Source organism: Ranitomeya variabilis, chromosome 3 (genome assembly GCF_051348905.1).
Source record: "Ranitomeya variabilis isolate aRanVar5 chromosome 3, aRanVar5.hap1, whole genome shotgun sequence".
Classification (NCBI taxonomy): domain Eukaryota; kingdom Metazoa; phylum Chordata; class Amphibia; order Anura; family Dendrobatidae; genus Ranitomeya; species Ranitomeya variabilis.
The window spans coordinates 635,979,723-636,001,925 of record NC_135234.1 but is presented as its reverse complement, the minus strand read 5'-3'; the positions used below and the strand labels follow the sequence as shown (position 1 = coordinate 636,001,925).

At 43.9% G+C, this 22,203-nt stretch overlaps 1 protein-coding gene across 1 annotated transcript in view; it reads left to right on the top strand.

Annotated features, from left to right (window-relative positions):
* RAB5B (RAB5B, member RAS oncogene family) overlaps positions 1-21,908 on the top strand; it is a 62,197-nt gene extending 40,289 nt beyond the window's left edge. Inside the window, exon 6 of the mRNA XM_077297571.1 lies at positions 18,458-21,908. Coding sequence (XP_077153686.1) covers positions 18,458-18,573 — 116 coding nt within the window. The 3' untranslated portion in view covers positions 18,574-21,908. The remainder of the gene's footprint in view (positions 1-18,457) is intronic.
* The last annotated feature ends 295 nt before the right edge of the window (positions 21,909-22,203 follow it).

Sequence of the window (22,203 nt, the reverse complement as noted above, 5' to 3'; positions counted from 1 at the left end):
TGTGTTTGGGATCATTGTCTTGCTGAAATGTTCACCCTAGGTTCATCTTCATCATACTGGTATGTATGTATGTATGTGTGTGTGTGTATATATATGTATATATATATATATATATATATATATATATATATATATATATATATATATATATATATATATATATATATATATATATATATATATATATATATACACACACACACACACACACACACACACACACACACACACACACACACACACACACACACACACACACACACACACACACACACACACACACACACATACATACATACATACATACATACATACATACATAGCCTACAAGTAGTATTCAACCCCCTGCAGATTTAGCAGGTTTAATAAGATGCAAATAAGTTAGAGCCTTCAAACTTCAAACAAGAGCAGGATTTATTAACAGATGCATAAATCTTACAAACCAAAAAGTTTTGTTGCTCAGTTAAATTTTTATAAATTTTAAACATAAAAGTGTGGGTCAATTATTATTCAACCCCTAGGTTTAATATTTTGTGGAATAACCTTTGTTTGCAATTACAGCTAATAATCGTCTTTTATAAGACCTGATCAGGCCGGCACAGGTCTCTGAAGTTATCTAGGCCCACTCCTCCATGCAGATCTTCTCCAAGTTATCTAGGTTCTTTGGGTGTCTCATGTGGACTTTAATCTTGAGCTCCTTCCACAAGTTTTCAATTGTGTTAAGGTCAGGAGACTGACTAGGCCACTGCAACACCTTGTTTTTTTGCCTCTTGAACCAGGCCTTGGTTTTCTTGGCTGTGTGCTTTGGGTCGTTGTCTTGTTGGAAGATGAAATGACGACCCATCTTAAGATCCTTGATGGAGGAGCGGAGGTTCTTGGCCAAAATCTCCAGGTAGGCCATGCTATCCATCTTCCCATGGATGCGGACCAGATGGCCAGGCCCCTTGGCTGAGAAACAGCCCCACAGCATGATGCTGCCACCACCATGCTTGACTGTAGGGATGGTATTCTTGGGGTCGTATGCAGTCCCATCCAGTCTCCAAACGTCACGTGTGTGGTTGGCACCAAAGATCTCGATCTTGGTCTCATCAGACCAGAGAACCTTGAACCAGTCAGTCTCAGAGTCCTCCAAGTGATCATGAGCAAACTGTAGACGAGCCTTGACATGACGCTTTGAAAGTAAAGGTACCTTACGGGCTTGTCTGGAATGGAGACCATTGCAGTGGAGTACGTTACTTATGGTATTGACTGAAACCAATGTCCCCACTGCCATGAGATCTTCCCGGAGCTCCTTCCTTGTTGTCCTTGGGTTAGCCTTGACTCTTCGGACAAGCCTGGCCTCGGCACGGGAGGAAACTTTCAAAGGCTGTCCAGGCCGTGGAAGGCTAACAGTAGTTCCATAAGCCTTCCACTTCCGGATGATGCTCCCAACAGTGGAGACAGGTAGGCCCAACTCCTTGGAAAGGGTTTTGTACCCCTTGCCAGCCTTGTGACCCTCCACGATCTTGTCTCTGATTGCCTTGGAATGCTCCTTTGTCTTTCCCATGTTGACCATGTTTGAGTGCTGTTCACAAGTTTGGGGAGGGTCTTAAATAGTCAGAAAAGGCTGGAAAAAGAGATAATTAATCCAAACATGTGAAGCTCATTGTTCTTTGTGCCTGAACTACTTCTTAATACTTTAGGGGAACCAAACAGAATTCTGGTGGGTTGAGGGGTTGAATAATAAATGACCCTCTGAAAAGACTTTTCACAATTTAAAAAAAAAATAAACAAAGAAATAACATTCTTTTTTGCTGCAGTGCATTTCACACTTCCAGGCTGATCTACAGTCCAAATGTCACAATGCCAAGTTAATTCCAAATGTGTAAACCTGCTAAATCTGCAGGGGGTTGAATACTACTTGTAGGCACTGTACATACATACATACATACATACATACATACATACATACATACATACATACATACATACATACAGACATACACATATATATATATATATATATATATATATATATATATATATATATATATATATATATATATATATATATATATATATATATATACATACATACAGTGGGGCAAAAAAGTATTTAGTCAGTCAGCAATAGTGCAAGTTCCACCACTTAAAAAGATGAGAGGCGTCTGTAATTTACATCATAGGTAGACCTCAACTATGGGAGACAAACTGAGACAAAAAAATCCAGAAAATCACATTGTCTGTTTTTTTTATCATTTTATTTGCATATTATGGTGGAAAATAAGTATTTGGTCAGAAACAAAATTTCATCTCAATACTTTGTAATATATCCTTTGTTGGCAATGACAGAGGTCAAACGTTTTCTGTAAGTCTTCACAAGGTTGCCACACACTGTTGTTGGTATGTTGGCCCATTCCTCCATGCAGATCTCCTCTAGAGCAGTGATGTTTTTGGCTTTTCGCTTGGCAACACGGACTTTCAACTCCCTCCAAAGGTTTTCTATAGGGTTGAGATCTGGAGACTGGCTAGGCCACTCCAGGACCTTGAAATGCTTCTTACGAAGCCACTCCTTCGTTGCCCTGGCGGTGTGCTTTGGATCATTGTCATGTTGAAAGACCCAGCCACGTTTCATCTTCAATGCCCTTGCTGATGGAAGGAGGTTTGCACTCAAAATCTCATGATACATGGCCCCATTCATTCTTTCATGTACCCGGATCAGTCGTCCTGGCCCCTTTGCAGAGAAACAGCCCCAAAGCATGATGTTTCCACGACCATGCTTTACAGTAGGTATGGTGTTTGATGGATGCAACTCAGTATTCTTTTTCCTCCAAACACGACAAGTTGTGTTTCTACCAAACAGTTCCAGTTTGGTTTCATCAGACCATAGGACATTCTCCCAAAACTCCTCTGGATCATCCAAATGCTCTCTAGCAAACTTCAGACGGGCCCGGACATGTACTGGCTTAAGCAGTGGGACACGTCTGGCACTGCAGGATCTGAGTCCATGGTGGCGTAGTGTGTTACTTATGGTAGGCCTTGTTACATTGGTCCCAGCTCTCTGCAGTTCATTCACTAGGTCCCCCCCGCGTGGTTCTGGGATTTTTGCTCACCGTTCTTGTGATCATTTTGACCCCACGGGGTGGGATTTTGCGTGGAGCCCCAGATCGAGGGAGATTATCAGTGGTCTTGAATGTCTTCCATTTTCTAATTATTGCTCCCACTGTTGATTTCTTCACTCCAAGCTGGTTGGCTATTGCTGATTCAGTCTTCCCAGCCTGGTGCAGGGCTACAATTTTGTTTCTGGTGTCCTTTGACAGCTCTTTGGTCTTCATCATAGTGGAGTTTGGAGTCAGACTGTTTGAGGGTGTGCACAGGTGTCTTTTTATACTGATAACAAGTTTAAACAGGTGCCATTACTACAGGTAATGAGTGGAGGAAAGAGGAGACTCTTAAAGAAGAAGTTACAGGTCTGTGAGAGCCAGAAATCTTGATTGTTTGTTTCTGACCAAATACTTATTTTCCACCATAATATGCAAATAAAATGTTAAAAAAACAGACAATGTGATCTTCTGGATTTTTTTGTCTCAGTTTGTCTCCTATAGTTGAGGTCCACCTATGAAGTAAATTACAGATGCCTCTCATCTTTTTAAGTGGTGGAACTTGCACTATTGCTGACTGACTAAATACTTTTTTGCCCCACTATATATATATATATATATATATATATATATATATATATATATATATATATATATATATATATATATATATATATATATATATATATATATATATATATATACACACACTCACCGGCCACTTTATTAGGTACACCTGTCAAACTTCTTGTTAACACTTAATTTCTAATCAGCCAATCACATGGCGGCAACTCAGTGCATTTAGGCATGTAGACATGGTCAAGACAATCTCCTGCAGTTCAAACCGAGCATCAGTATGGGGAAGAAAGGTGATTTGAGTGCCTTTGAACGTGGCATGGTTGTTGGTGCCAGAAGGGCTGGTCTGAGTATTTCAGAAACTGCTGATCTACTGGGATTTTCACGCACAACCATCTCTAGGGTTTACAGAGAATGGTCCGAAAAAGAAAAAAAATCCAGTGAGCGGCAGTTCTGTGGGCGGAAATGCCTTGTTGATGCCAGAGGTCAGAGGAGAATGGGCAGACTGGTTCGAGCTGATAGAAAGGCAACAGTGACTCAAATCGCCACCCGTTACAACCAAGGTAGGCCTAAGAGCATCTCTGAACGCACAGTGCGTCGAACTTTGAGGCAGATGGGCTACAGCACCAGAAGACCACACCGGGTACCACTCCTTTCAGCTAAGAACAGGAAACTGAGGCTACAATTTGTACAAGCTCATCGAAATTGGACAGTAGAAGATTGGAAAAACGTTGCTTGGTCTGATGTTGTGAATTTGGATTCTGGGCTCCCCCGGTGGCTACTGGTGGAATTGAACTGGTGTTTTCATCTTCTCTGTTCACCTGTTCCCATCAAGATGTGGGAGTTGCTATATAACCTTGCTGCTCTGTTAGTTGCTTGCCGGTCAACAATGTTATCAGAAGCCTCTCTGTGCTTGTTCCTGCTCCTAGACAACTACTAGATAAGTTGGACTCTTGTCCATGTTTGTTTTTGCATTTTTGTTCCAGTTCACAGCTGTAGTTTCGTTACTGTGTCTGGAAAGCTCTTGTGAACAGGAATTGCCACTCTGGTGTTATGAGTTAATGCCAGAGTTTTAAAGTAATTCCTGGATGGTGTTTTGATAGGGTTTTCAGCTGACCATGAAAGTGTCCTTTCTGTCTTCTGCTATGTAGTAAGTGGACCTCAAATTTGCTAAACCTATTTTCATACTACGTTTGTTATTTCATCTTAATTCACTGCCAATACATGTGGGGGGCCTCTGTCTCCTTTCGGGGTATTTCTCTAGAGGTGAGCTAGGACTAATATTTTCCTCTGCTAGCATTATTTAGTCCTCCGGCTGGTGCTGGGCATCTAGAATCAACGTAGGCATGCTACCCGGCCACTGCTAGTTGTGCGTTAGGTTTAGTTCATGGTCAGCTCAGTTCCCATCTAACAAGAGCTAGTTCCTATATATGCTGATGCTATGTTCTCTTGCCATTGAGAACATGACAGTCTGATGAGTCTCGATTTCTGCTGCGACATTCGGATGGTAGGGTCAGAATTTGGCGTAAACAACATGAAAGCATGGATCCATCCTGCCTTGTATGGAGCATCTTTGGGATGTGCAGCCGACAAATCTGCGGCAACTGTGTGATGCCATCATGTCAATATGGACCAAAATCTCTGAGGAATGCTTCCAGCACCTTGTTGAATCTATGCCACGAAGAAATGAGACAGTTCTGAAGGCAAAAGGGGGTCCAACCCGTTACTAGCATGGTGTACCTAATAAAGTGGCCGGTGAGTGTATATATGTGTGTATATATATATATATATAATTTTATTTTATTTTTTTTAATTAAAATATGCTCAGTAAATTTGCTGAAAAACCGCCCCAGGTGATGATATTCACACCTCCAAATTTGACTGTTAGTATGGCGGTCTTGGGGTGATATGCTGTGCCTTTTGGCTTCCAGACATAGTGTGTATTATGGCATCCTAGAACTTCAGTTTTGGTCTCATCTGACCAGACTATATTCTCCCAGTATTTTGCAGGCTTGTCTAAATTTTGTTGAGCAAACTTGAAACGCGCTTGAACATGCTTTTTGTTCAGCAATGGAGTCTTGTGTGGTGAGCGTGCATACAGTCCATGGATGTTCAGTGCATTACTTTGTTTACTTTGAAATAATTTTACCTGCTGATTCGAGGTCTTTCTGTTGCTCTCCACAGATGGTCCTTGGCTCTTGGACAGCTCTTCTGCTAGTTCTTTTCACTCCTCTGTCTGAAATCTTGTGGGGAGCACCTTGTCGTGGTCGGTTGATAATGAAAAGATGCTTCTTTCCACTTCTGAATTATGACCCAACAGTGCTCACTGTAACATTAAGTAGTTTAGAATTTCTCCTGTCACCTTCCACGACAGCAGTATCAGAGGATGTCTCCCCGCCCTAATAGGGGACAGGAAACAAAGAGGTTAAATACCCCTCCGCTTCCTGCAACCACCAGTGTTTTTCCTGTCCCCTATGGGGCATGAAGAGGTTCTATGATAGTGCTGCCGTGGCCGGCGATCGGGAGCACTGTTACCTTGAAGCCGGGCAGTCGAGGTCGGGGGCTCCGCTCTCCTCCTCCTTTGGACTGCTTCCATCTCCGTGTCCACCACTTGGGACCTCCACCCGCCCTACCCGCGCCTTTTTCGGGAGGCAAAGCAGGGCAGTGTGGTGCGCCGGGGTCCTCCTGCAGCTCCCCGGCTTCCTCCTTCTTCCACGCTGCTGCTGGTGGTGGCACGCGCACACCAGAAGTGACGCACACCCGAACTTCCGGTTTCATCGGCTCCATACGCTGAAGCTCCCGCGCGTGCCGGCCGGCGTCCCTGCCCCCAGGACATCCAGCGGCAGCCATGACGGGCGTCTCTGACCCCCCCCCCCCCCCCACGGACGCTAACGAGGAGGAGGAGCACCACCAAATTTGCTGGGAGCCTCGGTAAATTATTTATTCCTGGCTGGGGAAGCCTCCAGGTAAGACCTTCTGTCTGTGACCCTCTGTCTCTGGACCACTGGCCATATAGACGGCGACAAACCCCTACACTCTGCTCATGCGGAGCCCAGCGTACACCCCCCTAACTGTAAGTAGTGGGATGATGTCCCTTGCTGTGCATTCTTAATTTAAGTGACTTAGTCCGCCTTTCTCTCTCGTTTTAGGGAGACAAGGTCCCTGCCCCTAGGAAGGATAAGATGCCCAGCCGCAAGTGTGCTGCATGTGCGTCCAAGCTTCCCTCCGCATATAAAAAGAAGCTCTGTCAACCATGCACAGACGAAGTTCTGCGTAGTGAACAGCCCTCACTCATGGACAGCATCAGAACCCTCATCAGACAAGAGGTTCAGTCCTCCATGGCGGCCTTTTCTCAAACCCCAACACTGCAGCCTCCCCCTCCTAAGAAAAGGAAGATAGCCCCTGTAGTTTCTGACTCGAGCGAGATACATACCTCGGGTTCAGAGGACATTTGGGAGAATGAGGGTTCTACCTCCGCTCCCAAATCTGACAATAAAAAATATGGAAGAGTTAGTTTCCATGGTGAGGGGCACCATGGGGGTAGAACAGGAGGTAGAGGGCCATTCCGTACAGGATGACATGTTTGGCTAGTGGCTTAAATCCTGGGGAGGGGATATTACCTCAAAGTCTAAGCTTTGTGGTATTCCCTTCCAGGGTCATTATGTATTTGGGCCTGTCCTGGATGAAATCTTGGACAAAGCCTCAGATAAGAAGAAAGTCCTTCCGGAACAAAAGAACCCTAGAAAGCGTTTTTTTTTGTGTCCCCCCCCCCTCCGTGACCAAGCTCCCCAACAAAATTACAGGGGCAGGGGCAAATCAGGACGGGGGAGCTACCCCAAAGGAGGGAAAACCAGAAATATCCTGGTCCCCCAACCTCAGCAGACCTCAATGACTGCTCTCCGGTCGGAGGTCGACTCTTGCGATTCCTCTCCCAATGGCAGACGATCACCACGGATCGGTGGGTCCTGCGTACCATACGGGAAGGCCTAAGATTGGAGTTCGAGAGTCCTCCCCCTCACCGTCTAACCATCACTTCTCTACAGTCTCCAGGACTTCGGGAATCACTGATACCGGATATTCTAAGCCTGCTTCAGGCAGAGGTGATTTCCCATGTACCACATCGGGAAATAGGGGAAGGTCACTATTCCCACCTTTTTCTAGTGAAAAAACCCTCTGGGAAACACCGTATCATCATAAACCTGAAACCTCTAAATCAGTTAATAAAATACCGAAGATTCAAAATGGAATCGATCAGATCAGCAATCCCGCTGATTGGTCAGGACTGGGTAATGGCGACGCTGGACCTGAGGGACGCATACTACCATGTGCCAATACATCCAAACCACAGGAGGTTCCTCAGGTTCGCAATTTCCCAAAACAAGCGAGTCAGCCATTATCAATTCAATGTCCTTCCTTTCGGAGTCTCGTCTGCTCCACGGGTCTTCACCAAGATCATGTCAGAAGCGGTAATCTTTATCCGACAACAGGGGGTCTGTGTCATTCCATACTTGGACAACTTTCTCATCATCGCCCCATCCGCTTCGTGCCTCAATCAGGACGTGACAAAGGTCCTCGATATCCTAAGGTCACTCGGGTGGATCCCGAATTTGGCAAAATCAGATCTCCGGCCATCTCCACGGAAGAAATTCCTAGGAGTTCTTCTGGACTCGGAAAAGAGGATGTCCTTTCTACCTGAGGACCGTCGGATCGATCTTGTCCACAGGATCTCCAGGTTCAGAAGCCAAAAAACCCCGACTCTAAGAGACTCTATGTCAATCCTGGGTTCATTGACATCATGCATCCAGGCAGTCTCCTGGGCCCAAGCCCATACTAGAATTCTGCAATCTCACATCCTGGCGTATTCAAGAGGACGCCAAATGGCTTTAACCAGGAAGATTCCCTCTCATGCGAGATCTTCCCTCTCATGGTGGCTGAACTCCCAAAACCTACATCGGGGAGTCAACTGGGATCAGACTCCTCTCGGAGTACTCACAACAGATGCAAGCCAGAGAGGTTGGGGCGCCTTGATCGAAGGCTCCCACTTTCAGGGGTTGTGGCCCCCAGATGTAAGACACAGTTCCTCAAATCTGAGGGAACTGAAAGCAGTGGAGGAGGCGCTAAGAGCCGCATCTGCCCTCATTCAAGGTCACCATGTACGGGTGATGTCCGACATTATGACCACTGTGGCCTATCTCCGGCACCAAGGGGGCACAGGACACTCGAGCCTAAAGATAACTGCTGGAAGGATTTTTCCTGGGCGGAGAATCACCTTCTGTCCATCTCCACAGTACATATAAAGGGATTGGACAATTCCCAGGTGGGTTACCTCAGCAGGAGGGACTTCCATCCAGGAGAGTGTTCTCTAAACCAGGATGTATTCCTATCCTTAGTCCGGAGGTGGGGAACTCCTGATGTGGACCTGTTCGCCAACAATCGGAATACAAAGTCAAACACCTTCTTCTCCCTGACCTCTTCAAACGAGGCGCAGGGACTGGACGCTTTCTCCCACCCCTGGGAGTTTGCCCTGGCATATGCATTCCCGCCAATTCCATTGCTACCCAGAACATTACAGAAGATCCGGATAGATCAAGTTACAACGATTCTGGTAGCCCCATTGTGGCCAGGGAGAAGCTGGTTCAGCGCACTAACAAGCATGTGTCTAGAAGGCCCGATTCTGCTTCCCCAAAGACGCGACCTTCTTCAACAAGGTCCCCTGATCCATCCGGACCTACACAAGCTAAAACTAGCAGCCTGGTTACTGAAGCCGAGATCCTGAGAGCCAGAGGTCTCTCACAGGAAGTAATTGAAACCCTACAAAAGAGTAGGAAGCCAATAACTAATGCAATTTATGGCAAAATATGGAAAAAGTTCTCGTCATGGTGTTTCCCGAACAGACCGGATCCATTCAACCCAAATATTGCACAGATCCTTCAATTCCTCCAGAAGGGCTTGGAACTGGGGCTTTCACCTAGTAACCTAAAGGTTCAGGTGTCAGCTCTTGGGTCTTTCTTCGACCAAGATCTAGCAAACCACCGGTGGATCAAACGATTCATAACATCGGCAACTAGAATCCGTCCGAGACTTCACGTCCACACCCCTCCTTGGGACTTGAACCTTGTCTTAAAAGGTCTGACCGGTGACTCCTTTGAACCCCTTTCAGCCTCCAGCTTAAGTCCTGACCCTTAAAACCGTCTTCCTGGTAGCCATCACTACCGCCAGGTGTATAGGGGAACTACAGGCCTTATCAGTCCAGGAGCCATTCCTGACCATAACCATGGATAGTATAATCCTCAAATTAGACCCTTCCTTTATGCCTAAGGTAGTTTCAGACTTCCACAGAAATCAAGACATCATTTTACCCTCATTCTGTCCAAATCCCTCTAATCCAAAAGAAGAGGTCTTTCACACCCTGGACGTCCGTAGAGTGGTCCTGTTCTACCTCCAACAGACAGAAAGTTGGAGGTTGGACCAAAACCTGTTCGTCCAGTGGTTAGGACGAAATAAGGGCAAGAAAGCAGCCAAAAGCACAATCGCTAATTGGATTAAACAAGCCATTAGTCTTGCATACTCATCCCAGAAGCTTGCACCTCCTGCTTCACTAAAAGCCCACTCCAGCCGCTCAGTCTCGATTTCCTGGGCAGAGAGGGGAAACGCATCATCGGAGCAGATATGCAGAGCCGCCACCTGGTTGTCAGTCCATACATTCACCAGACACTACGGGCTCAACTTCAATAGGGACCTATCGTTTGGCAGATGCGTTCTCCAAGCAGTTGTCCCTCCCTAAAGAAATTAGCGGTTGGTATCACTCAGATACTGCTGTCGTGGAAGGTGACTGGAGAAAATAGAATTAGACTTACCGGTAATTCGGTTTCTAGGAACCTTCCCCGACAGCACTAATTTCCCTCCCTATCTGATGTATTTATTAGATGATTCCTGCATTTAAGTGGTAACTATACATGCTACTGTGCCCAGAAAAAACACTGGTGGTTGCAGGAAGGGGAGGGGTATTTAACCTCTTTGTTTCCTGTCCCCTATTAGGGCAGGGAGACATCCTCCGATACTGCTGTCGTGGAAGGTTCCTAGAAACCGAATTACCGGTAAGTCTAATTCTATTTTCTTCTGAAACCAAGAAGAAAGGTCTTGAGACAGGTCACAGGTTTTACCCATCAAGAGATGTTTCTTGTGTGGCACCTTGGTAATAAAACTCCTTTGTATAGGCCATCTGTTGAACCAGGTGATATTATTTTACTCTTAATGGCGGGATTGCGTTTTAATTACTGATAGATTTCAGCTGGTGTCATGACTTTCCATGGCTTTTTGCACTTCTTTCTTTGTGTGTTCAATACTTTTTTCCCTGTGTCATTTCTCATTATTATACATAACTTAATCTATAGACATCTTTGGTTTGATTTCTTTGCCTGTCTGGACTGGATGAGTTGTTGCCAACATCTGGTGAGAATGTCATGTCAACAGTACCTTTTAGAAATATATTGACTTAAAAAATTGGTGACATGTTCAATACTTATTTCATCCACTGTATTGAATATGTCACCAGCTTTTTGTTACCCAATTTGAAGTCAGAATGATGTAGGTGTAGAGTCCCTGATTCTAGCAACTTACCATATTTTTCAAACTATAAGACCCACCGGACCATAAGACTCACCTAGGTTTTAGAGGAGGAAATTAGAAAAAAAAATTGAAACAAAAAATGTGGTCAAAGACACAGAGCCCAGTTGAAGGGCACCAGATGGTATCGTCTTAAATGTATTGATGGACATATTCTGATTCCGTAAACTATATTTTTTTATGGATGCACGCAGAGAGGTGGGGGCGATTAAGAGGAGGGATTACAGAATAGGTAGAGTTTGGATAAGTTTATTGTTTTGGCAATAATGTCATATTGAACAGAATGGAAAAGACAACTTGACATGGATCCTATGACATGCTATTGGTTTGATATGTACTGTTTAAAACTAATGTGACCAATTCTGTAGTAATATATACTATCCTGGTATGCATGGGCCCCCATCTCCATCCTGGTATGATTGGCTCCCATCAGAAAAACATAAAAAACAAAACCATAAACCATTATATTTACCTTCCTGCGCTCCTTCGCAGCATCCTGTTCTTATGCCAGCAGCTGAGTTATGCTTGTAAGCAGTGTATGGCAGGTACAGCTGCCAGATTACGCACTGCTCTACATGCCGGGATTGCGTGGAGAGCAGTGAGTATTCTGGCAGCTGTCCTCGGCTTGTAAGCAGCGCATGACGTACCTGCCATACACTGCTTACAAGCATAACTCAGCTGCTGGCATAAGAACAGGACGCTGCGAAGGAGCGCAGGAAGGTAAGTATAATGGGTTTTTTTTATGTGTTAGCCGCAGCCGCCGGCTTCCTGCAGCTGCCGTGCTTTCACGTGTGCCCGCTGCTAAAGGGAATGAATATTTAATGCATTCCACGCCTGTGGGAGTGGAGAGCAGTGAATTTTCATTGCCTTAAGTAGCAGGCACACGCGAATGCCCAGCTGTGGCTAACACGGTGTCCGCTATTAGAAAGCAATGAATATTCCCTGCCTTACACTCCCATGGACGTGGAATGCAGTGAATATTCATTTCTCTTTAGCAGCGGTCACAGGAGTTAGTAGCAGCAGCTGACTCCTGCCTCCCGTGACCTGATGCGGCGCCACTGCCGCTCCCCCACCCTTCCACCATAGCCAGAGCAGTTACATCCGGTCTATAAGATGCACCCCCCAATTTCCTCCACATTTTTTGGAGGAAAAAAGTGCGTTTTAAAAATACGGTATCACCTATTGGACTGCTTTCTGCAGTTTTGATAAAATCCCTGTATTTTTTTTCTGCTTCAGATCTAGCAATTCTCTACTGAGTTCTGTATAAGGCTGCCACACTACGGATTGGAAATTTACCCTGTACACGTTACCACTCTCACCTCGCTCACTCCTATGCTGCCCGCTTTTCACACAATGCCCCCCTTATACTGGCCAGACTCCTACTGTCACCTCACTCACTGTTTTACTTATAGTGTTGAAATTATATACTATGGTCCCTCTTCGCCCCTCTGCATATTGTTCCCTCCATATTGTGTCCTTTCTATACTGCACCCCCCAATCCTCCCCCTTACTCTGGCTAGTCTCTATACTATGCCCCTTTTCACACTTTTCCCCCTTTGCTGATTCTTTGGCTCCATTGGAGTGGTTTCCTTTCCACCATCTTCTAGTCCTCTGTGACATAGACTTGATGTCGGCAGCGCCATCCGGTGACCTCATTACGTTGCTGTACATTCTGTTGACCCTGCAAGTGTCAGTCTTTCGAGCTTCAGTTTGAGGGTACCGTCACACATTGAAATTTTCATCGCTGCGACGGCACGATTCGTGACGTCGCAGCGTCGTATAATCATCGCTCCAGCGTCGTAGACTGCGGTCACACAGTACAGAGCACCGCTGCGCTCTGCTCTCACTTTCCGGCCGGCACTCAGAGCAGGAAGCAGACGGCAAGGGACCTGAAGGACACCGACGGGTGAGTATGTACGGTTTGTTTTTTTACGTTTACGCTTGTAACCAGGGTAAACATCGGGTTACTAAGCGCGACCCTGCGCTTAGTTACCCGATGTTTACCCTGGTTACAAGCGAAGACATCGCTGGATCGCTGTCACACACAACGATCCAGCGATGTCAGCGGGTGATCAAGCGACGAAAGAAAGTTCCAAACGATCTGCTACGACGTACGATTCTCAGCAGGGTGTCTGATCGCAGTAGCGTGTCAGACACAGCGATATCGTAACGATATCGCTAGAACGTCACGAATCGTAACGTCGTAGCGATGGAAATTTCAATGTGTGACGGTACCCTTACTTGGGTCTTTCAGACATGAATACAATTAAATGCAGACAGCCGGCTTCTTATCTGTTGTGTGAGCCAGCTATCGTTTTAACAACCGGGTCGGAGAATAGCTGAATACCACTCGCAAAGTGCCGCCTCTAGGAGGCGCCTATGACAACCACGCACATACAGCTGTGGTCTCTGCTCTGTGTCTGAGCCAGGCCGTGGCTTCTCGTTACTACTAATATGCAGGTTTGTTGCCTCCATGTTATGATACTTCTACCTTTAGCATTTTCTATTCCATTCAGATGACCTCTAGCGTACGTACATGTGTCAGTGACCCTCTCCGGTACAATCATTTGGCTGCATTGACCAAGATTAATTTATTGAAAGGTTTCTTTATTGTGCTGTTTATCAGATTGGCTGTAATTGATAGTGACACTTAAGGGTTTATAACGCTATTGCTCTACTGTGCTCTTGTTAATAATTTAACCTCCAAGCCAATGACCTGCTCTTCATCATTTAACTTATCATTATTCTCATGAAGCAAGCAATTCTTCAGACACAGTACTGCTCTTTTACTTTTCCGTAAAAACTGAAAATATACATTTCAATTCTGACTGTCCTCTTTGTTGGGACTTTACTTGGTTGGTGGAGGAGAGGGAAGGTGATCAGTTCACCTTCCTTCCTCTAGCAAAGCCAAATTGTCTGCCAAATACAATGGCAAATACACAGAGGGTTAAAATTAAAAGCTTGGACAAAGTCCCATGCCAACCTTGATTTATATATATTGTTTTTCTTTAAAACAGTGTCTACAATTGAAGTTTTTCCTTAGAATAAAATGTAACGTTGACATTTTTCACATGGAAACAAACTTAAAGGAGTTGTCCCATGAACAAAGTATATTTTAATTAGTCGATCTTAGAATAAGTTATTGGAATAATATAATATGTTATATAAGAACAGTAAAAAGCATATGGCCGGGTGGCCTTATTTTAAATATGTAATAACAATGGCTAAAAAACCTTGAAAAATAAAGATAATAAAGTATGATTCAAACAAGTGTCCCTAAAAACAGTATGATCTCCCCAAAGTGAATTCCTCCACACGCACGGTATGATGACCCTACTGTGCTTCCTCCATCAATCCCCCCGACAAATGGTGACCCCCATCACAGTACAATTCTCCAACTGTAATCCCCACACAGCCCTCCATAGAGTATAATGGCCACAAAAAATGCTTCATACAGTAGAATGAGACCCACATAGTCATCCGTACAGTATATCAGGGCCCTGCATTGCTTTTCATAAAGTATAATTGTCCCACATAGTGCCCCATACTGTATAATGGCCCCACATAGTGCTCCATACAGTATAATGGCCCCACATTAAAAAAATAACGAAATACTCACCTGTGCCTGTTCTCCCGCTGGTCCAGTCTCCTCATGGTTTCTTAGATCCTCTGCACATCTTGGTACAGTGGGCGCATTGTAATGACCTCATCACGCCCGCTGCTCTGAGACTTAAGATTCAGAGGGGTAGTTATGAGAGAGAGAACCTCAGCTGACGCTCACTCCTCCATCATTGCTTTCAACTTTATTAGCATCTAGCACTTCAGTATAGTTGAAAGTGTGATGTCAGGCAGGGGACCTGCCTGATGTCGCTGTAAAATATACTCTGGGGACCCGCCCCGGCATCATGGGCCAAATATACTCTTCCTGCGGGTGAGAATGTGACACGTGGTCTACTCTGTGATTGCTGGTAGAACCTCTCAAGTCCAAAAGAAAATCACCATTAACGTCTAGTATTTATTTCTCTACTCCCTGATGATTAGGTTGCTCGAGGTTTCTTGTAGTCCTTCTGGTCTCCAGTCTAAGTAAAACTACTGTGCTTTATGGTAGATGTGTTTCATTGCTGAGCAACTTTTGGCAATGGGTTTTCTAATATATTGCAGATTTGCTGTAAACCTTGTGTGGTATCGGAAAATTTCTTGTGCAGGAGATGCAGTCACCTCTCATTCACATCCTTTCCTATTCTTGCGTCATAACTTGGACACAACTGTGTTCTGTAAATCGAGATTTTTATTCCGTCAGTAGGGGATTGGGGAGAGGTTTGTCCATGTGTGGCCTTCTGAATGTAATGCAGTGCTTTAAAAGATTAGGAAAATAATGAAAAAGCTTTTCCACTTTCTGGAAAGTGATCTCCAAACGCTCTAGAATGATAAACAGCAGGTACTCTCCCTCCCAGGTTCAGCGCAGTCTTTGACGTGGCCCGTGTCTGTGTTTTGGCTGAGGCTATAGCGTCATGTTGACCATGCGCTTCACTGCTGTAGCCAATTGCTGAGTTCATTGGCTTTTACTGTCTACTTTGGCACAGCCGCTGAGCTCCGAGACTTTCTACAGCGGTGATGCGCATTATTGATGTAATGTCACAGCTCCCGCTAAAACGCTAGACCTAGAGCGTGAGTACCTGCTGTGTTTATTTAAATATTTTATAGCTTTTCAGCATCCACTTTCCTTTAAAATGGAAAATTCTCTTTACAGGGAGCTTGTCATGTTGTACACGCAGTCCTGTATGTGGACAGGAGAAGCAGATCTGAATAAGGGCTCCTACAGACATCCGTAGATTTCAGTCCCATCTTGGCAATGCACTACTGGCTGAGAGTCCTGACGTGAGCGTGACCGCATCATAGAAATATATCAAGCAGTCATGCTTCGGTTGGGAGACCCACGGCCAGTCCGTTCATTAGCGGTCTCTGCCCTAAACAATGTTCACAGACATCTAAATAAGCCCTAATATATAGTATTGTGGGAAAAGGTTCAGCATCATTTTGTAATCATTTTTAGTTCTTGCTAATTCTGGGCTTTGGTTGACCATTGGGTTGTTTTACAAGGAAAGCTGATCCTTCAAATGCACCATCTCCATGCACATGCAACCTCCGTCCTGCCAAGTGGGCAGTTAGCCCTGCCGGACAGCTGGGGGGGTTTTCTATTCCCTGCATCTTTCTTTTCTTTTAATATAGACCGGTTGAATGTCAGCAAACATTGAACACACGTTAGGTTGTTGGGCAGCACAGTCTAAATTAGTGAGTTCACCCCACGTTTGTACCATTCACTAACGGGAAGATATCATTGTCTATTATTTTACAGCTGTTTGGCGCCCATACACATTGGTCTGTTTGCCGAATCCACCAATATCACTACTGTGTTTGTGGGAGTCAGGAGAGATGGAACTATTGAGCCACCAGCTCTCTGATCTGTATGGGGGCCTATAGTGAAGGTGCAGGCTGGTCGTGTGTGTGTGTGTGTGTGTGTGTGTGTGTGTGTGTGTGTGTGTGTGTGTGTGTGTGTGTGTATATGTATATTATTACATGATTTTTACTATATGATTTATACATATTACTATTACTAGAGAGAGATAGATATATATAGAGAGAGATATTATATTTCTAGTTGTCAATCTCTTACAGGAGAGGAAGTAAATGGCTGCAGTTGTTCAAGTCTCTTCCTACTCTTCATATTCCTGCAAGTGCATTAAGGGAGACCTTTCACCAGTTTTTTGAGCATATTAAACTGGCCACATCATGGAATAGTGTCGGCAGAGTAAAAAAAAAGTTTCTTTAATTTCTCATCTCTGTTGTGGAGATATTAACATTGTAAAGATTATATACTAAATTCCACTATAACAAGGGTCTGGGCATGTTTACTTTTTCACCTACATGATGTTACCGACCTATAAGTGGGACGTAACATACCGGAAGGAAAAAAAAGCCTCCAGAGAAGATCAGAACCAGTTTTCTCTGTGTGATATGGTAAGACTGATGTACCTAACCAAGTCACACAAGTCTAACTACCAGCACCTATGTGATAAAAAGTGGGGAGGGGAACAGAGCAGTGTAGCATTATAGACACCTCTGAATCTATTCCAGGCATTGGGAATAATGGGATGATGGCTGTCACAGATCCAAAGTGGTGTATGTGACTCCCTGCAGCTCTTATCTCACAGCACTGACACACTGTTCTGCTCTTATCCCCACATACCCCCTCCATTTGTAATAGTAGATGCTTTCTCTATTCTAAAGCAGCTACAGCGGGTCAGCAGGCATCCTAAAGACATCATGTCAATGTATACAAAATGTGCAAGTATCATATTGTTCGGGTTTGTTTATTTTGTTTTTAGTGGTAAATTACTAATGCATGATGTGGTATATAGTAGTATTTATAGACCATATAAAAATAAATATTTTCTTCATAACTTTAGACAAAGCAAAGTTTTTATGCAAGAAAATCCGCCGTATATTTTTGAGATTTGCAATCACTATTTCTGCTTGCTGTCCTGTAAGTTCATAACTCAGTGGGTGTTCGAAGGATGGCATACTTTCTCCTCTAACTTATTGTTAGCATACAAGCCTGGTCGCCTGTCTTTTCTCCTGCTCCCATATGTGCGAACATGGTTGTAATTTCTGTGCAAAAATGACCCATCATGCGCTGAACATATAGGCCCCAATTGTACGGACAGAATTCTAGTGGAAATCTCTTTTGATAGATTGCAAAATTTTGGCAAAACACAAAATTCACACCGATTTTGTGACTTTTGATTTCTGTTTCACTAAGCTGGAGGGTCGGCGTGATGCCGCAGCTTGTCTAAATTCATGATGAGCTGTGGTTTATCTTGCAGCAGATCTCTTACTCCAGCCCTTGACGTGATTAAGATTTGTTGCGAGGTGCACACCACTTTTCAGATGTGCATCAAGCGTTTCTGACTCCAGCACACCCCCTCATCGAGAGTGGAGTGAACACCACCAGTCTTGATGAATCTGGGCCGTAAGCTTCTACTCTGCTCAGCAAGAGCACAGCCATAATCCAGAAAGTAGGATCAGACCACTTAGTTTAGTTTTCTTACCCCCCCAATAGGGTTTGCTTCTATAAAAATGATATGCCTTAATGAAATCCTGTCTGTCTTTTACAGCTAAGAAGCTGCCAAAAAATGAGCCCCAGAACACAAGTGGGGCAGCTGGGCGAAGCCGGGGTGTGGATCTCCATGAGCAGACGCAGCAGAACAGGAGCCAGTGCTGCAGCAATTAATACTGGAGACTGGAGAACAAAGGGGATTCAAGATAAGATTATAACCTCTCTTCCTGCACCTGCCCTTCAACCTTCCAGAAATCCATCCTAACTCCCTTCCAGAACCTCACTCTTCTGCCAAGACTTTCCCTTCTTCCCCCACTTACCCTCCTCACTATGGATATCAGCACACACATGGAAGCAAAGCGAGCAGCTCGAAACTTCCCTTACTAACCTCTCCCACCCCCCACACCATTGCAGCCCTCAGCAACCTCCCTGCTAACTGCACTATTGTGGGTATTAATTTCTGTTTATTCCTTTTACTGCTTCCAACAAACACACACAGACTACTCCTGTGACACTGCAAAGGATCGCATCTTCTGGGGACCGCGCCTTCTCAACAGAGCCAACAAGAAAAGAAGCAAAAAAAAACTGATTCTACTTTGTATTATAGCTGCATATAGTGACTTTAATGTTGGTTTTTCTTTGAATTCACGTAGATTGCCCTCCACCCACCTACTACTTATCTTCTACCTTCCATCTACTTCTTTCTGTTTTGCAGTCTGTCCACCACCCTATAGATCTTCAGACTTTGAAGAAGCCTCACGTTACTTACAAATCTTGCTACAGTACTTTGTAAATGTTTAATTTCTTGTTTGCTTCTCCTGTTAAACGCATTATTTGTGCGCCTGGACAAGTGTAGCTGGTAAATGATCATTCACATTACTCTAGATTTAGTCTGAAATCATGAAGAACTATTTTATGGGTGATGCACTGGTGTAAACGCGGAAGGTATGAATACATGAGATTTTTCTATTACTGTGAAGCACTGCAAGGGGTGAGAACACCTTCCATTGATGGGGATTGTGGGGGCGGTCCCAGGCGGGAAACCCAGCGGCCTCTCATGACGCAGTAGAAATCGGATTGGTGTCTGGAATTTAAAGCACATAAAAAGGTTTACAGAAACTTGATGAAAAAATGGCAGCGCTGCATGCCGCAGTCATTAAAACTCTTTGGCCATCTGGTTTTCAGGGATTTTATACAGCACTTGGTTTTTCCATCCATTTGTGCAGCAGATCCAACTAGTGATGTAACGATGCAGAACTGCTGTATGACCGTAGGCAAAGCGCCATCGATATGTAGACTATGGACAGAGTGACAGATGATGGATTTCCAGTTTGGAGAGATATATTGTACCTACCGTTCTGCAAGTCCTGATGCCACTTGGCAATGGTTAGCTAAACCAGTCTCCTACCAATCACTCCTTCACGGTGTGTGACCATAGAGAAGGCCGTCACTAAATGACCCTTTTCTCCTCGTCTAGTAGAGGCCCCATATAATAGTATTTTGGTTGGTAATCTGCAACTTCCATACAGACCTGTGTGTTTAGTGTTACCTTCTGTAAGGGTTGCCACCAGCAGTGCCGACTTTGGTTCTCAAGTGGTGGAAAAGTTGCTCTTCTTTGCATTTTTGCTTTTATTGTATTAAGGAATTACATTTTTGGTTATCATGTAGCAAACGGCTGGTTATTAAAGATCATCATCCTCCACTAGAATAGTCATTATGTTCTCACATCACAACATACATTTGTACATTATTAACCACTCTTCACCCTACCAAGGAGTCTTCTCATTAAGGCAGGTTGAACAATGAACCAAATCTGACTCGTGAGGTTCTCCTAAGTCTTATCTAGACACCAGTTGGCATGACAGGTTTGTGCCTTTCTGCGTGTGTTTAAGTGTTCTTACTCATTTGTGTTGGTGACTTAATGGATTGCCAGTTTTCTCTTGATATGTGCCTTCCTTCCATAGGTGGACAGGACTGTCGTTAAGGGTGTACTACATTTTCTTACTCTTGATTCTGTTAACGTCCCATTTGGAGGAGGGCTAGACAGCTCATGAATGACACAGCTTTAGGAGTTATTATAAGGATATATTCACAAGCAGCAGATTTGTTGCATACATTTGAGACTGTCCAAATTAACCTTAATGGGGCTAGAAGAAAATCATTCAGTTGTGTTAAACTGATTTTCTATATTGCTGCATGGGAATTTATCCTACAGGTCCTCCTTGGTGCATGTTTTATGATACTCATTAGGATTTATTATCATGGCATTGGAGGTAGGTTAAAAGACATTATACCACTGTTATTGTATTTTCTGCCACTTTTGCTGTACTTTACTACTTAATTCTGCTATACTGATATTGCACATATACTGAAAATCTGCACCTTTTGTGCAGTGTAATAGGCATTAATGATGGTTTCCCAACACTACAAATAATATACGAAGCTCTAGACTTCTTCTCAAGTACTGAGCACGTTCACATATCGCTCTTTGGGCAACTTATTAAAGTTATGATAGTCACATATGTCCAATCTCCAAGGTTAATTTTTAGAGCATTTCTGCATGTACTTTGCATATATGCATATGATTGCACAAAATTTCCATGTCCCAGAAATTAATTGCATTGCCAGGCCTAGGGTTTTTGTGTTTTTGGTTTTTTTTTTTTTTTGTTCTGTGTTTTTTTGTATTCGGTAAGAAAAGCCTATACTAAGATACCCTCCAACTATCTACGGTATATTGATGTCAACCTAAAAAATTTTCTGACAGAGATCACATCCTTTTTTTGGAACTTTTATGCAAATTACCAAACTGGACACTAATTGATCCATGTTTGTACATCTTATGGTTGCCGCTACAATTGACACACCTTTCTGCTGATGGAACAGTGAGTGTATGTAGCAGAGTTTATGTAGGACGTCCTTCTGCCTGTGGAAGATGTAAGTGGGCTATTGAAATTTTAAACCGTTTTATTAATCATTGCAGCTGATTGAAAAGTGATATTTATTTTTACGGAGATGTTGCAAGCAATGTATGCAGTTGATTTCACGGAAACTCGCATATCCATTGTTTCTGCAAATCTCTTCTTTAGATGAACATCATTGGCTCGGACTCACTACATACAATTCACTTTAGAGAAAATAAAATCACTGCTGAGATGTAGTTATGGGACAACAGATAGCCATGTCGTGCTTTTTTTTTTTTTCTTTTTCAATGTCCGGATGAATTGCCACAAGCAACCATTGTTGTACTCCAAATACTAATGACACTGCCAACTTCACCTCGATTCCCTATCTGCACATGGGTGAAACCTGGACCAAGTTGGTATATCGCAGCTCTGAGAGAATAAAATTTCTCTGTTTTAATATGCTTTTTTTTTCTGTTCTTATTTGCATTACGAAAAATCTAACTTCAGTTGTAACCATAATGAACATCTCCCCCCAATCTACCAATGTATTTAATGTAAGTAAAAACAAAGACTGTGTGTGTATATTAAATGAACTTAGCTTCTTAATGATTGTCCGATTCATTATTTTACATTTGTCTTGGTAAATGCCTGTTAATACCTGACAGTATTTGTGTGGTGGAGAACCGCAGTACCAGTGCATGGCGGAAGAAGAGAACAATCCAACATCCCTGCCCCACTTAGGCCGGGGTCACACTTTCGAGTGTGATGTGAGAAACTCGCACGAGTCGGTCGCATCAATGCCTGGCACTCAGGACCGGAGTGTGCGGCTGCATGTATTTCTACGCAGCTGAACGTTCCGGTCCCGAGTGCCGGTGGCATCGCGGGTATTGATGCAAGTTTC